This window comes from Asterias rubens, chromosome 18 (assembly GCF_902459465.1).
Source record: "Asterias rubens chromosome 18, eAstRub1.3, whole genome shotgun sequence".
NCBI classification, from domain to species: domain Eukaryota; kingdom Metazoa; phylum Echinodermata; class Asteroidea; order Forcipulatida; family Asteriidae; genus Asterias; species Asterias rubens.
Window position 1 is genome coordinate 10,890,067 of NC_047079.1, and position 15,072 is coordinate 10,905,138.

At 40.2% G+C, this 15,072-nt stretch overlaps 1 protein-coding gene across 1 annotated transcript in view; it reads left to right on the forward strand.

The window, feature by feature from the left end:
- Positions 1–10,471, forward strand: part of LOC117302779 (cell wall integrity and stress response component 4-like) — a 28,266-nt gene extending 17,795 nt beyond the window's left edge. Inside the window, exons 3-5 of the mRNA XM_033786814.1 lie at positions 2,419–2,584; positions 3,056–3,158; positions 9,526–10,471. Of these exons, the coding sequence (XP_033642705.1) occupies positions 2,419–2,584; positions 3,056–3,158; positions 9,526–9,696 (440 nt within the window). The 3' untranslated portion in view covers positions 9,697–10,471. The remainder of the gene's footprint in view (positions 1–2,418; positions 2,585–3,055; positions 3,159–9,525) is intronic.
- Positions 10,472–15,072: the final 4,601 nt, after the last annotated feature.

The window sequence follows — 15,072 nt, forward strand, 5'->3', positions numbered from 1 at the left end:
GCAATTCTAGTACAAGAGATTATCTTATTAGACATCGTTGTGTGGATTTTGCTGTTGTATTTTAGTGAATGCTCTTTCTTTTTAACGAGAGGGTCGCCTCAGTCGCGTGACTCTGCACAACTATAATTGAGTCTGTGTATAAACAGGGACAGAGGTAACCTCTCGTCTGAAAGTTATTAAACTCCCTCCTTATGCCACCACCTTTGTCACGTCCCCTGTCTTCAACACAATACGAAATGCTGGTCTTCATCGTAACAGAAAAGTCAACAGACTATAATATAATTTGCAGTCATCTTTGATTTCTCTCGTTCAAAATCAATGGAACCACATTTTAGACTTAGTCCGTGTCAGAATTAGCGGCTATGGCTGTTGCCAAGGGTGTTGGCAAGGGCAGTTTCAATGCGCGATGATGCGGTGACAAAGCCAAAGTCGTAGCCACTAGTCAGGAAACAGATTTAGTTAGCAATATGGTCAGGTGCCATTTGGGCAGAATATTACAGGGACCAATTTTATAAATATATTTGTTTAGCAAACGTTCACAAGCAAACAATCACAACAATGTCAACTTAATGTCATTTTGGCTGGTAGCCTGTTTCTGTTAAGCAATCCTTTTTTGTGTTTAGCAAGTTGTTGGGCTTACAGGCTTATTAAATTGAGCCCAAGTAAAACGACAATAGTCTGGCCCCTTAATGAGAACCAATGATTAAAACTTAAAAATACCAGTAGGTATACATACAGGGGGCCAACCGCAGATGGTCTTCATAGCAATACACTGAACCCGTAGCGGTGACGTCATCCGTATCCATATCCCTCCTTGAGGACACCCATCACCATACCCGGATACCCGCCACTATTTCCCGTACCGTCCTTCAACAGTGTGACCAGTAATAAACACAGTCGGAGGCAAAAGGGTTTAAAGGCACTGGCCACCATTGGTAATTGTCAAAGACCAGCAGCCGATTTCAACAAACTCTAGGGTTAAACCCATTTCGGGTTAGGACGAGTAACCCGTCCTAACTTTTTAGGACGGGTTCAATGCATCTTACACCTTTGGATACGGAACTTAACTCGTCCCAAAAGTCATAAGATCAAACCCAATTAAAGTTGGGAGGAGTTTGGTGAAATCGACGGCAGTATTCACACATGAAATAACAAACCTGTGGAAATTTTGGCTCATTTGGTTATCGAAGTTGCAAGAGAATAGTTTGTTAACAACGCCATTGTTGCATTACTTTGTATGATTTCAGGTGCATAATTAAAAGGCTTCCACAGCTGACGCCTTTTGTTATTTGAGTGAGAAATTTTAGTTAGAAATCACCTCTTTCTCAAAAACTACATTACTTCAGAGGGAGCCGTTTCTCACACTGTTTTATAAACGAACAGCTCTGCATCGCTCGCTAATACAAAGTCAGTTTTTACGCTAACAACTATTTTGAGTAATTACCATTAGCGTCCAGTGCCTTTAACAGTCAGCTCATAATATTACATGTACCAGTGATAGAAATTCACAAGACTTTATCATACATCCTTGTTGTTCAGTTGACAAGGATACTGACATAACCTTGCCACCCGAAAGTGTGATTTTCATGAGGGTCTTTTGTGTGATTGGATCGAACTTGTTTTGCTGTTGATTGAAAAAGGAGAGACTTGAATTGAACAGGTGGCAATCATTCATAAATAGGGAAGCAGATGAATTTGGAAGCATATTGGAGTTTACGGGTATTATGCTGTCTTACAAAAAGTAGTAAGGATGTGTGGTTATGGATATGTTTCTATAGGATGTGTAATTTCCATGTCTTTACAATTTTGGTATCACTTATTTGTTCTAAAAGACACTGGACCGGGTTAGAATTGACTAGAATATAGAGCGTCTTAGATTAGGTGCCTTACTTATTTTCCAAACAGTACCTGTTTTATTTGTTGGGGCTAAACGTGACTGAAAGTGTTTTTGATCCCTCCCTCCCCCCCCCCCCCCCAAGTGAGTCGTAATGACCCGGTCTTGAGTATGGCCCGTGCGGACCCTTCTTTGGGTAAATTTTGACCGAGCTTTTTCAGAGAGTAAGGGCCTGGGCCGAGTTCACAAATAGTTAGGACTAGTCCTAACTAAGGACTAGTGTCCTAACTGAAGACTAGTGTCCTAACTAAGGACTAGTGTCCTAACTAAGGACTAGTGTCCTAACTAAGGACTAGTGTCCTAACTAAGGACTATATAGTGCTAGGAGATATTAAAAACTTGGGGCTAGTCATAAGTAAGGACGTCAGTAACTTGTCCTAATTCGAGATAAGTCTAGTCTTAACTCTTTGTGAAATCCACCCTGGTCGAAGAAGCATTTTCGAGCAATCACAAATGATAGTTGACGTTCGAAATTTCTGAAAATATAACTATTTGAAAATTACGTTTAATTTGGGTTTTTTCAGATGAAGATGGATATGACGAGGAATACAGCGACAGCGTCGAGACCGAATACGAGCGGTCTCTGAGAACCAGACGAGTCATCAATCACGCTGCATTATGGATTACCATAGGCTTTGTAGTCGTCTTGGTGTCGTACATCACAGCTCTTGTCATATACAACAGAACAAGGTAGGCATAGGACTCTTGAGGGCGCCCTATGTGATTGTTTAGTTTTAAACGTTGGGTAAACTAGTGAGACGTATTAAGCTTCGTCTCACTGTCCATGGCAGATTCCAAACCAGGCGATGTTGAGACACCGCGCACAATTCAAACGGCGCCAAAATCAACGAAGGAACCCCAAGCATAGAGCTTTCGTTTAATAGGTCCTGAAGCTTAAGGTCTCTTGAGGGCGCCCCAAGTGGACAAATTTGCTGGGGTCAACAACCAAGTTAATCTTAAATCTTCATTGCATGTTCTTAAACAAAAGTGTATGTTTATTATTCTGTTAATCAAACCAGAATTCGAATCGTTTTCCCTACTGAGTTCAGAGATGACATAATATTGTCGAAGCCGACTTTGGTAGGATGCCGTTTGAAAAAAAATAGTGTCTGTTCATATGTTTTGTAAGACCTGTAAGATAATATAATATTTTCTCCCCAGACCTGACTGGCAAGACTCACTCCGTCCTTATTCACGATTCGAGAATGAGCCTGAAAATCTGCCAGAGTACGACGACAACAACATGGAGTACGACAACTATGGTGTAAGTTTGGGCTAATTTGTTACGCCAACCAAAATGTTGTTTTATTTTATACTTAATATAGTGGCTTTCCGCTTATCTGGGTTTTCACAAATCCATATTCTGAACCTGGTCCACATTACAAACGACTTTCAAAGCATTTCAAAGTAAGTTTGCACTTAACGCTTCGTAAAGTTGGATTGCTCATGACGTCACTGACCGCCATCTTTGATGACAAACAATGGCAAATAATTACGAGCTACGCACGACTCTCAGCCAGTGGTTGCCCTTCACGACTGCACATTTCACCTTATTCCATCTGTGATTTTGAGTGTTGATTGTGAATTGGGTATTAACGCCAAGCTGATGTTAATGCCCGATTTGAGTCCCCCCCCCCCCACTTGCTCTCATTTAAAACCAGTCGTTTCACCATACTGACTACGCATACCTCATCATTCAAAAACATGGATTTTCTGAAGATTTTCTTGATTTGTGCTCAAGTTTACGAAGACTAACCCCCAAGGCCCCATGTTTAATTTCAAACACAAATAGTGCAAATTCAATGTCCCATGCGCTTCTTGCTGCCACTGTTATTAAAAAAATCACTCGGGCACATGACATAAGCGGAAGGAATTTGAAAATCGTCTGCCGACTAGCGAGCCATTCCTAATATAAAATCACTAAAAGAAATGACTCGTCTGTTTATAGCCTATGGCTCGGACCGTCTGGGATTCTTTATTTTTCAAGAGCTTAGGAAATGATAAGGCATCATTTAACCGCAGTGGAGATTGAAAATCAGATAAATTTAATCTCTCAATTATTATATGTCAAACTTTACTTTTACGGGATTTAAAACTTGCCATGGTGTGGGGAACTTTGGGCACTGAGGTTTGCGGTAAACATCATAAAACCTGTTTTCTCAAGAAGGGCTACAAAATGTGTCCATCCAAACATACTGATGTTTCAACCACAGTTTTAGAATGTTTTAGATGTTTAGAAGCTTCAAACCAAGCGCGAGATAATTTTGTGGCTGTGTACATCGGTCGATACGGCGCAGTAGGACCCGCCATTATACACTTGACAGCCACTTAAGAGTTTAATGCTTGCAGTATAGGCGAACTTCAAGTTGACTTTACACTGCCTGTGCAAACAAGCCCCCACCATTCTGTCGTCTGTCCCTCACTGACGCGCTAAGTCTGTAGACTAAAGAAGTGCGTACGGTTGTACATATCACTTGGGATTCGCAGTAAGGACATTGTATTTTTGTTTAGTTGTACTCTTGGTGACTCTGGGGGAAAAGGGGATACCATTCCCCAATGGTTTTGATTGTTGTACAAAACAATTAATATTAATCCATCTAAAGACACCGTGAGCACTTAGCAATTTTTGATCCTCGTTTGAAGTGTGACATCAATAGGGACTTTTCGTTTTCGACGACGGATGGTTCTGCGACGGTTGTTTACCTAAACGTTGTCGTTTTCAGCACAACGAAGATTCATCCAAAGTACTGTCGTAGAAATTGAGGGACGACCGTCCTCAAAGCCGACGCATGCGCAGATGACGCCAAATGTCATCTTACCCGTCGCAGAACCATCCGTCGTCGAAAACGAAAAGTCCCTATTAGCACAATTACTGCGAGTAATATATTATGCTACTGTATGCGAAGCATACAAACATGTTTTTCTTGCGAAGAGCACGTGTACACGGAATCAATTCAAGCGAATAGCTGGATTGATCATGATTGTATTTTCTATAAGTGTTTTTTAAAAATGCATGTACGTGCACTGGCTTTTCTCCTTTATGCATCACGTTCAAGTCCGCTGCACTCACACGACTCTATAATGTGGCGTGGACACTGCCTTTGTTCTGTGATGTGCACTTATGGACAAGATATATTATATAAGTACGGATGGATCCGTTCCTCTTCTATAAATGGATATTGTATTTGTTTGTACTTGTTTATACCTCTGAAGAATGTCCAGTTTGGATCGAAAGCTAAGGCCATCTACCGTACTCAATCAGTACGGCAGAATATTATTCTTCAATACTGTAGGAAAACACAATGTGGGCGTGGGTACGTCCACATAGTGGTTCGATCCCTATATTATGTGGACCACTTTTGTGCTATGGTCCATATTTTTTACTTGAACATTCTCTTTTCGTAGGTAACACAAATACAGCAATGTTTCGATATCGGGTTTTTTTTAATCTAGCGATCGCTCAAATAATTTATTTCCCTTGGACGCGAATAACATCTATTTAAAGACTTGCTCCTTGAATGTTTTTTTTTTTTTCTTCTAATTTCTGAGCATAGTTTGCTGAGATGTAGAACAAAGAACCATTCTAACAGCTTTATTACATGTGTTGCATCTCTTCAGAACTCCGCGTCTGGTGCATGTTTCCCTCCATCACACAATCTAATCTAAAAGATTTCTGCCTCACAAGATTTGTAAAAAAAAATTAATGCAGTTTCCCCAACTGTTTAAAATTTCCTTCGAAATCAAAACAGTTTACCCGAACGAAACCTTGACATGGCGCAGTGCCCTTCTTCTAGAAAAATAAAAATTATATATTCCTGATTCTTTTTCAAAGCCCTACAAAGCCTTTTAATCTAATACTGAACCGGACATTCCCACGGGACCCTTGAATATTTAAATTAACGGCACACAAATCAAACTTGGATTCGTTGTTTGTGCTTCGGGGTTGCTGACCGGCGTTCGAATGCAGTTCGTCCATTACTAGCGCTTAGAAGGCACACGGTGTTGTTTATTTATATCAATGCCTTGCGCTTAAGTCCCAACAAAGCCTAGTGTATGTGACTATTTATTTTGTTGTCAATCAATGTTATCAAATTTCATTAGTGCGTTTGCGTGTACAATGGATACAAAACATGCAGTAATGTATGTTGTCAAGCAAGAAATGTTCATGAATGAAAGACAACTCTTGGAGAACTCGCAGTGAAATAAATTTCTATTGGGAATAATGTTTATATCATTTCACCGTATTGTACTGAAAATTTATTCCGTTTATATTGAAACTCCCAGGAGCTATATGATTTGTTTTCTTTTAATTAAATTTGCGAGTTACGTGTAGTAATCAAATTAAATATTTGTGGGGGAAAATGCGTGGCGTTTCTATGGCTATGGAATAACACAAGTTCAATGTACGTTTTAAATATTCTGGGCTGTGACTTATTGTCATATGATGTTGGTTTGCCAATTTCTTGTTGAACAAGTCATATATCGTTTGCTTTGGGGGTACATCAACTGTCCCGTATCTTGTTGGTGAAGGATTGAGATCGATGTTACAACCTCTTTCCCACCGTTGGTGTGTATTCTATACATGAATAGTTTCATGGTAAATGTGCCACCAGTGTGTCTGACCGAGTTCCTCCTATATCAGGGTTTTTAAACATGAAACTGATGGACTAAATTTTCAAATCCCACAGACAATCAAGGACTGCTACAGACAATCTCTTCACCCACGCACTATTCCCCAGAGGAACACATTACCACTTTTGAGGCAGAAATGGCCCATATGTCCCAGCGTTTAGGCTAGAAAAGTGCGAAATTTAGCGATGCATGTGGGACTGCACGTCAACAGGCTGAGGCTATTTGTGCTAACAAAATATCAAGATCAAGAAGAAACTTTGCATGCAATCTTGTCGCTTCTATCCGTGTTTAATTAGAAACTATTCGATCGTTCGGGTGCTTGACCAGGAACAAAAATAACACACCGGTCAACGTTCCTCTCCGGCCTCCATACCTTTATTGGATTCCAATCTTCATGAATATGTAAATTAACTATTGATAAAATAACTTGGACTCGCTCCCATTCTTATCCCATCGATCGCTCCCCCATAGACACGTTAGTGTGGTTATAAACAAGCCCTTATAGTCAAAGGTTAGCACAAGTCATATCTTCAGACGCTTTTGTACAATTCTCCATAGAGTTCAAAGGTACATGCTTTTAGTTTTCATTCGTAAAACTAAGGCCCTTTTCGAAACCATGGCTTCTGTTTTGGACGGCTCAGGCTAGCTTGGCCTTTGTGACGTGCTCAGGGCTTCAGACGAGAGGACGGAGCCTGAAGCCGAATCCAAAGCTGAAGCCATTGTTTCGAAAAAAAAGGCCTATGTCTTGGCTGCATCCACCATTGTCGTGCACCAAACAATCACAAAACCATCTATGTTGTAAGAACCAGACTGATTCATTCTCTAAGTTTGTTCGGCAATGAGTTTAAATGGGAGAAAACAAAGATGGCCACCAGAACATTGGGTGCGCTCGAATAGCTTCCCTGGTTCGACCCCGGTACGTTCGAACAGCATGTACGTCATAACAGGGGCTCACCCGGGCCAGCCCCCAGTGCCCTGCTTGTGGAGTGGGTCACTTGGGGCTGGCCCCGTGTGTATTACGTAACTACGAGAGCGGTGAGTGATCGTCGAGTGAGCATGCACCCATGCACAGCGGGTCGACCGACAGAAGCTAAATGAACGCACCCATTATAAGCAGCATCGGAGCTAGGGTGGAATTTAACAGAGGCTAAGCACACTTGGTAATGTCCTTGTCCATTCAATTCATTTAAATTCAATTCTGGCACTTCTGTCCAATTAATTAACCTTGTAGTTTCGTTTGTATTTAATATTTTAAATAAGGTATTCTGACGTGTGTCAAATTGACATTTATCACGTTAAAGCTTATTAGAATGTATAAGTTCAAAATTCCCCCAACTTGCTCACCCACGCCACTCCCTCTTAGTTACGCCACTAAGGTCAATGAACTACACATGAATCTTGTGTTGGAAATCCCATGGCTTTTTTGCTGAACCCTTTGTGCTGTGAAGCTCCCTCGATCTCAAGTACCTCAATCCCCGCAGGTTTGACACCATCTAATCATACGCTGGACGTCAACCTTTTATTCCCCTCAACCTTTTATTCCCCTCATAGACAACTTCATCAATAATTCATTTCAAATACGTATTTGTATTCTGTTTAATTGAGTTATTAACACTACTTGAATCTGGCTTCAGACTGTGCCTTTACGAACCCATGACTTACCACAAAAAAAATGACTTGGTAGTTTTTTTTTTTCAAGCAGTTGGAAGAGTTGATTTATTATTCACCCGGCTATATTAACGATCCCCAATGATGACTAGCCGCCAGGTTTTAAGGTTGTTCTACACGGGTCATTATACGGGTTTGGCCGGCCGGTCGACCGGTCGACGAGGCACCTCCCATACGGGCGGTGTGAAGCTCTCAGCCCGCCGGCTCAATCGATATGTTCGCCAGAATGTGGGACTTTGCTCGGACGTGTGTTTTAGATTTGATTTGTAGTTTTCCTAAAAGCAGTAATTTGTCAATTCTTACGATCATTAATGTGATTTGAGAGCAGGCAAAAACACGAATTTATATTTATAAATGTCGCTTTAAAGGTATAGGTTAGTAAATTGGTCAAAAATTACCATAACTTACGTGGCGAGAAGCGCTGCAGCTGTTGATAGTTAAACTATCCTAAAAATAGATTCCCTTCGAGGTAATTTTTCGGAGAAACTATTTATGCATGAATCATTTCTTAGACTACGAGAGTTGGTGTCCGTTCCCAAAGATTCAGCTGCAACTTTCACATGTGACTTTAAATTGTATCTATAACAAAACATTAATGATCCTACCCTTAATAGTTAAAGTGCATATTATGATGACTACAACAAATCACAAATTTGAATCGAAGATGGTTAGCAAGATTTTAGATATTCATTTTGGTTTTACCCATATACACCGATTTGTGTTAGCACTGTATACTCAAAGCTTTCTCGAGTTCTTTTCAGGCATATTACTCAGGTGGGATTCGAACCCACAACCTTTGCAAGGTTTGAAGGCAGTGGACACTATTGGTAGTTACTCAAAATAATTATCAGCATAAAACCTTACTTGATTACGAGTAATAGGGAGAGGTTGATGGTATAAACATTGTGAGAAACAGCTCCCTCTGAAGTGACGTAGTTTTCGAGAAAGAAGTAATTTTCCACGAATTTGATTTCGAGACCTCAAGTTTAGAATTTGAGGTCTCGAAGTCAAGCATCAGAAAGCACACAACTTCGTGACACAAGGTTTTGTTTTCTTCTTTCATTATTATCTCGTAAATTCGACGACCGATTGAGCTCAAATTGTCACAGGTTTGTTATATTGCATCTGTTGAGATACACCAACTGTGAAGACTAGTCTTCGACACTTACCAATAGTGTCCACTGCCTTTAAGATAAAAACTTATAGTGACACAGAATAATAGTGACACCGAATATAGTGACACAGAATATAGTGACACAGAATGATAGTGAAGGTGTATTTTAGAACTCGTTATTATTAATGTTTGTGTCTTTTTGTCCGTATTCCTATAGGTCACAGATGATTTCCCACAGCACGAGAATCGGCGAGACTTCTCTCAGTCCGTGGATCCGCGAGATTTCCCACCATGTGACGGAGGAGAGCAGGAATATTTACTCTACGAAGACCCAACGTACATTGATCAAGCAACATGTACAGATTTTTCGTATCATGACGAGTGCTAGTATTCGCCCCTCCCCCCATTAATCCCGTGCCCCTCCCCTCGCCCCTTCTTCCTTTCATACGTGACATCCTTCAAAATACCCCCCCCCCTGTCTGTTACCGCGTTTAAGCTATGTAAAGTTTGTATAAAAACTAAATAGTTGAAAGGTGTTCATACAGGATTGGTAAGGGGAAAAAACCTGAAAGTTTACATGCAGAAATTGAGCATGGTTTTTACTATTTCTCCTGATTTCACACAAAAGATTAAGCCCAAATTTACACATTATGTCATTGTATTTCAAAACATGAACACTGTCTGTGACTAGTGCGTGAGCTCCACAAATACTGTATAATACCTTTAAAGTAGAAATTATTTTGCTAAGCAACTGCCGATGCTTTATTTTATAAACCGCAGTAAGAGATTAACTATATTATAGCAAAACTACATTTTAAAACGAAAATTACTATCACATCTACAACAATCTATTTGCAAACACTTGGTGTGGCTAATCTCATTATGTGCACGCAGTTAATTTGTCACAATCTTAAATATTGTTGTTAGCATATGAATGTTTTTATGATTTTGCGCCTCCTTATTTGACAGAGCTGTTAACATTGTACACACCTTCTAGAAATCTTCGTTCTAATAAGAAAAAGTTGTTTGTTATTCCACCAGTGAAGACCAAATCATATGGTGAACGCAGCTTCGTTCACACAGCCTCAACCTTATGGAACAATCTCCCGGAACACATAACAAACATTGATTCCATTATTAGGTTTGAGATTGCTTTAAAGACGCACTTATTTATCATTTAATTCATCCATTTTGTTTGTTACCCAGTACATCTTGTCTTTGTATTCTGTTGTGTTTTTCTCAGAAGCGCTTAGGGACATGTTTGATTTCTATGTGTTATGCGCTATATAAGAATGGTTAATTATTATTATTATTATTATTAATCTCAAACCAAATATTGTATATTGTGGGAAGCTTAAAGAGGTTATCAACCAATATTTCACGTCACACACTATTTGTCACGGGTTTCCTGCTATTTTTACTTAGCGGAGATATTTTGTTAAGCAATCTGCTGATAAAAAATCTTAATGAAAAATAATGTTGAGTAATAATGAGTGGGCACTTATGTTTTGAGCACATAGTAAACACCTGAGGTAGATTTCAATAAGAGTTAGGACTAGTCCTAGGAGATATTAAAAAAAAAACTTAAGGCTAGTCCTAACAAAGGTTGAGTGACTCGTCCTAACTCGAGATGAGACTAGTCTTAAAGGAACACGTTGCCTTGGATCGGACGAGTTGGTCTATAAAAAGCGTATGTAACCGTTCTTTATATAATACATATGGTTGGAAAGATGTTTTAAAAGTAAACTACAATGATCCACACAAGTTTGCCTCGAAATTGCGTGGTTTTCCTTTTACTGTGCGAACTAACACGGTCGGCCATTTATGGGAGTCAAAAATTTGACTCCCATAAATGGCCGACCGTGTTAGTCGACGAGGTAAAAGGAAACCGTGCAATTTTGAGGCATGTTTGTGTTGATCATTGAACATGCATTTTATAACAAACGGTTACGAACGCTTTTTATAGACCAACTCGACCGATCCAAGGCAACGTGTTCCTTTAACTCTTTGTGAAATCCACCCGGTTTGGTAAAATGCTCACAATTTTAGGTTCAAACTACGGGTTATTTTTATGACATCTAGATGATTTGTAACAGTGTACTTCCCCTGTATACTCAGTGATTTACCATTATTTTACCTTAGTGCTCACGTTCTGTATATAATGAAATTGATTTAAGATCGTGCAGGTGGTTTTCGAAGAATGCACTCAAGCCTTGAGACTCAAGGTAAATCCTGAATTGAAAATAGAGTTTTCTGTCTTTTATCATCGAGACTCGACTGAGTTCGTTCACCTTGGAGTAATTGAACTAAACTTGACGGTAGTTTATTACATGTGGGGGTTTCTTTTTGGGGGATGTTTGGGAGGAAGGCTTCGAAATGTCAGGCTCATCGCTAGCTAGCCCAGCATGCACCTCATTCAACAGTTAGCGCTTGCCCAATGGGTATATGTAAAAAGGTATGTGGGTACCGGGTGCGTTCGATTTTCTTCCCCGGGTTGACCCCGGTCTGCCCCGGTACGTTCGAATAGCTTTGACTTCATTCCAGGGGCTCACCCAGGTCAGCCCCAAGTGCCCTGCTTATGGAACGGGTCACTTGGGGCTGACCCGAGGTGCATGACGTCACCACGAGAGCGGTGAGTGATCATTCGATTAGCGTTTTGAATCGGGAGCTCACCCGAGTGAGCACCGTGGGGTTGACCAGGGGTAACTAATCGAACGCACCCATTGCAACCTTTCGCCCGGTGTCTGCAATGGTTGTACACATAATATACTGGCCATCTCTAACCAGGGCCTAATTTCATCTCCAAAATCAACCTATGAATTCTTATACCGGTGTCCGATGGGCAAAGACGGGGAACCACATCATTAGGCTGGTCCGTTGTCTTTGTCCGCAAGGGTTACTCACGAGCCTCGAAGTGTGACGTCAGATGTTCAGGCTACCAGACCATTAGACTGGGTTCATGTCTTTATCCGTAACGATATAGACGGGTCCCGTGATTATATCATTTTGATAAACATGCAGTGATATGAGCTAGCTGCAGTACACTGTTCTCAAGTCCGCATAGAATTTGACTGTGTATCTCTATGTGACATTTGTGAGATCAAAGGTGAATCTACACGCCAGTGTTTTGATGCCGGTCTCTGGCGTTGTTCACGAGCCTCGAAGTGTGACGTCAGATGTTCAGGCTACCAGACCATAAGCTGCTGGTGTGTTTGTAAAATGATCAATATAATTTCGATTAGCTTCCCCGGGTCAACCCCGGTGTGTGACGTTTATATTTGTCCAGGACGAACGTGTGCAGATAATTACCCACGTTCGTCCTGGAAAAAAAACCGCCACACACCGGGGTCGACCCAGGGAAGCTAAACGAACACACCCTATGTGATGCCCAAACTCAGGGGGCGCACTATTCTGTGAACCCCAACAACAACTGTTTGGATTGCCGAGAATTGTTTAAATAGTGTAAATGGTTGATTAGAAGGAACGGTACAATCAGTTTCTGAGCAATGAATGTAAATATGGTGTAGTGTATTTTCTTTTGTAAAAAGACAAGTGAAAAAAAGCAAGGGGCTTTGATTTGATAAAGACCCTTATTAGCTTTGCCTGCAAGAATGTCCCAACATTTTTTACTAATATTGTTTGTGTCGGAACACTTGTTACTCTAAAAGTTGTCCACATTTATTGCAAATCCTCGGGTTTTATACCACACTCTGCCAGTCACGATGCTTCACAGAAGGAGTGGGTCATTCCATGCCCCTGATCGTTGTGTCTGTGCCACTAGAATTTATTCTAAACGAATCTGTAATGGTGATCTCTAAAGGCGACAAAGGGATCTCTAAAGGGAAAAGCTGTGACCCTAAATAAATCGTATATTGCTCCTTTTCTTGATCTATACATTTTTATTCTGGACTTCTACTTAAAAAAACAAACAGGAATAACTTCGATTTCAATCATCTGTCCAACTTTAATGGATATATTTTGTAAATTAATGTTAATAGTAGGTACAGTTCACTCTGTTATACGACTGTATTGTACATACTTTTGCTTGTAATTGTGCAGGTATGACGTCATTAAAACACTGCTGATTATAGTGAACAGTTTCAGTCATTTTGTTCTTCATGTCTTGTTTTTAAGTGATTGATTTAGTTACAATGTTGCGTGTTTATCGTTGTCTGTTGTGAAATGTTGTGTGTGGTGAGAGGATGCAAAATAATTGCCGCCGTGTATTATTTGTTTGTTTGCGGTTTGGGTTTGGGTTTTTGTTGAGGTGTTCATCTGCGTTTGTTTGTTTGTATAATGGTAAATTGGATGTTGGTTGATAATTCTATTGTTGAGACACTATTTATGTATAACTCTCTACCCCTAAGAACCGGTTGTCTAAAAAGTTAACGTTTCGATCAGAATGCTGTGAGGGTCTCCAGGAGAATGTATGAGTGTCTTCATTATTCTCCTGAAGACGATCAGAGCATACTGATCGAAACGTCAAGTTGATAATTCACAGGTTCTTTTCAGAATCACAACAAGTCGTAAGGAGAGAGAGTTCTGCGTACATGTCGTCTTCGCAGACTAAAAATAAAATTTGTTTTTAAACTGATGTCAATGTTAGAAAACTAATTAGAATACTAATTTTTATTTCAAAACTAATGGTGGCGACATGGTATACGGATAATTTTCCCCGAACATTTTTTAGCAATCTTCATTGTTGATTTGCATAATGTTGCTTTTGTGATGTTGTCTGTGTTGTAGTCTGGTCCCCTGACCAAAGATTCCTTGACGTCTCTTGTTAAAAATCTAAATTCGACAGAGCCTAGTCGGAGATTTTGGGGTCTTGGAACCAGACTATCTGTGTTGTTGCTTTTTTTCTGTTTGCTCCCTGTCTCTTTGGGGCCTCTTCGATGCACTGAATTTGTTTTCTTAAAAAGCACCTCTGGTCCCGAATTCAAGTAGACACAATGACTGAAGTAAGAAAATAATCTATTTCGCTCGACCTTTCGCATTGAAACCTGAATACAAATCGTTTATGATGAAAACAAAACGATAATAGAATTTTCTTCTAGGAAAAAGAAATCCGCCTCTTGTTACGGCATGGCTTCGGGGCACAGTCATAATCTATTACTGGCAAGTTTTAATAGAAGGGGAGTAACAGTAAACCATGTTCATTTTCAGAATGATATAAAGTGACAAAATTATAACCCTCTGGTCACGATGCATGGGTTATATTTCTTATACTTTTGTGTGTAATTCACAACGATTGATGTGGAAAAAAGACTCGGGTGTAAGGAAATTATTTTTCTTTTTTCCTTTCTTGCCGTAAAAATGAGGCTTCAAGAGTTTTTACTAATATCGTAAAGACGACTCTTTTAACTTGTTTGAAAAGTTGAGCTGGCCAGGGTTGACAGCATTCCTTAAAGTTTGGTGTGACCGTTAGTTTAAGTCGACGTTTCGATCATTAAGTTCTGACGGTCTTCATCTCGATGTTAGCTTTAAAAACAAATCAACAGCTATAGGGGGAAGCACTGGGCCGCCACTGCGCCTAAAGGAGGGTAGTTTTTTTTAGGGGGGGGTCCTTTTTAACGTTAATTTCCCTAATCTTGCGTGAATGCGTACGTTTAAATGGAAATGGTGTTTCAAGAGACGAAGGTGTAGACCAAGGCCAAATCTCTGGAAATGTTCAATCTGCAAAGTTTTATATTTCAAAAACGGGGCACCGGGGCTTTGTAGGGGGGCACTGACACCAAGGGACTGGGTGCATTTGCCCCCCTCC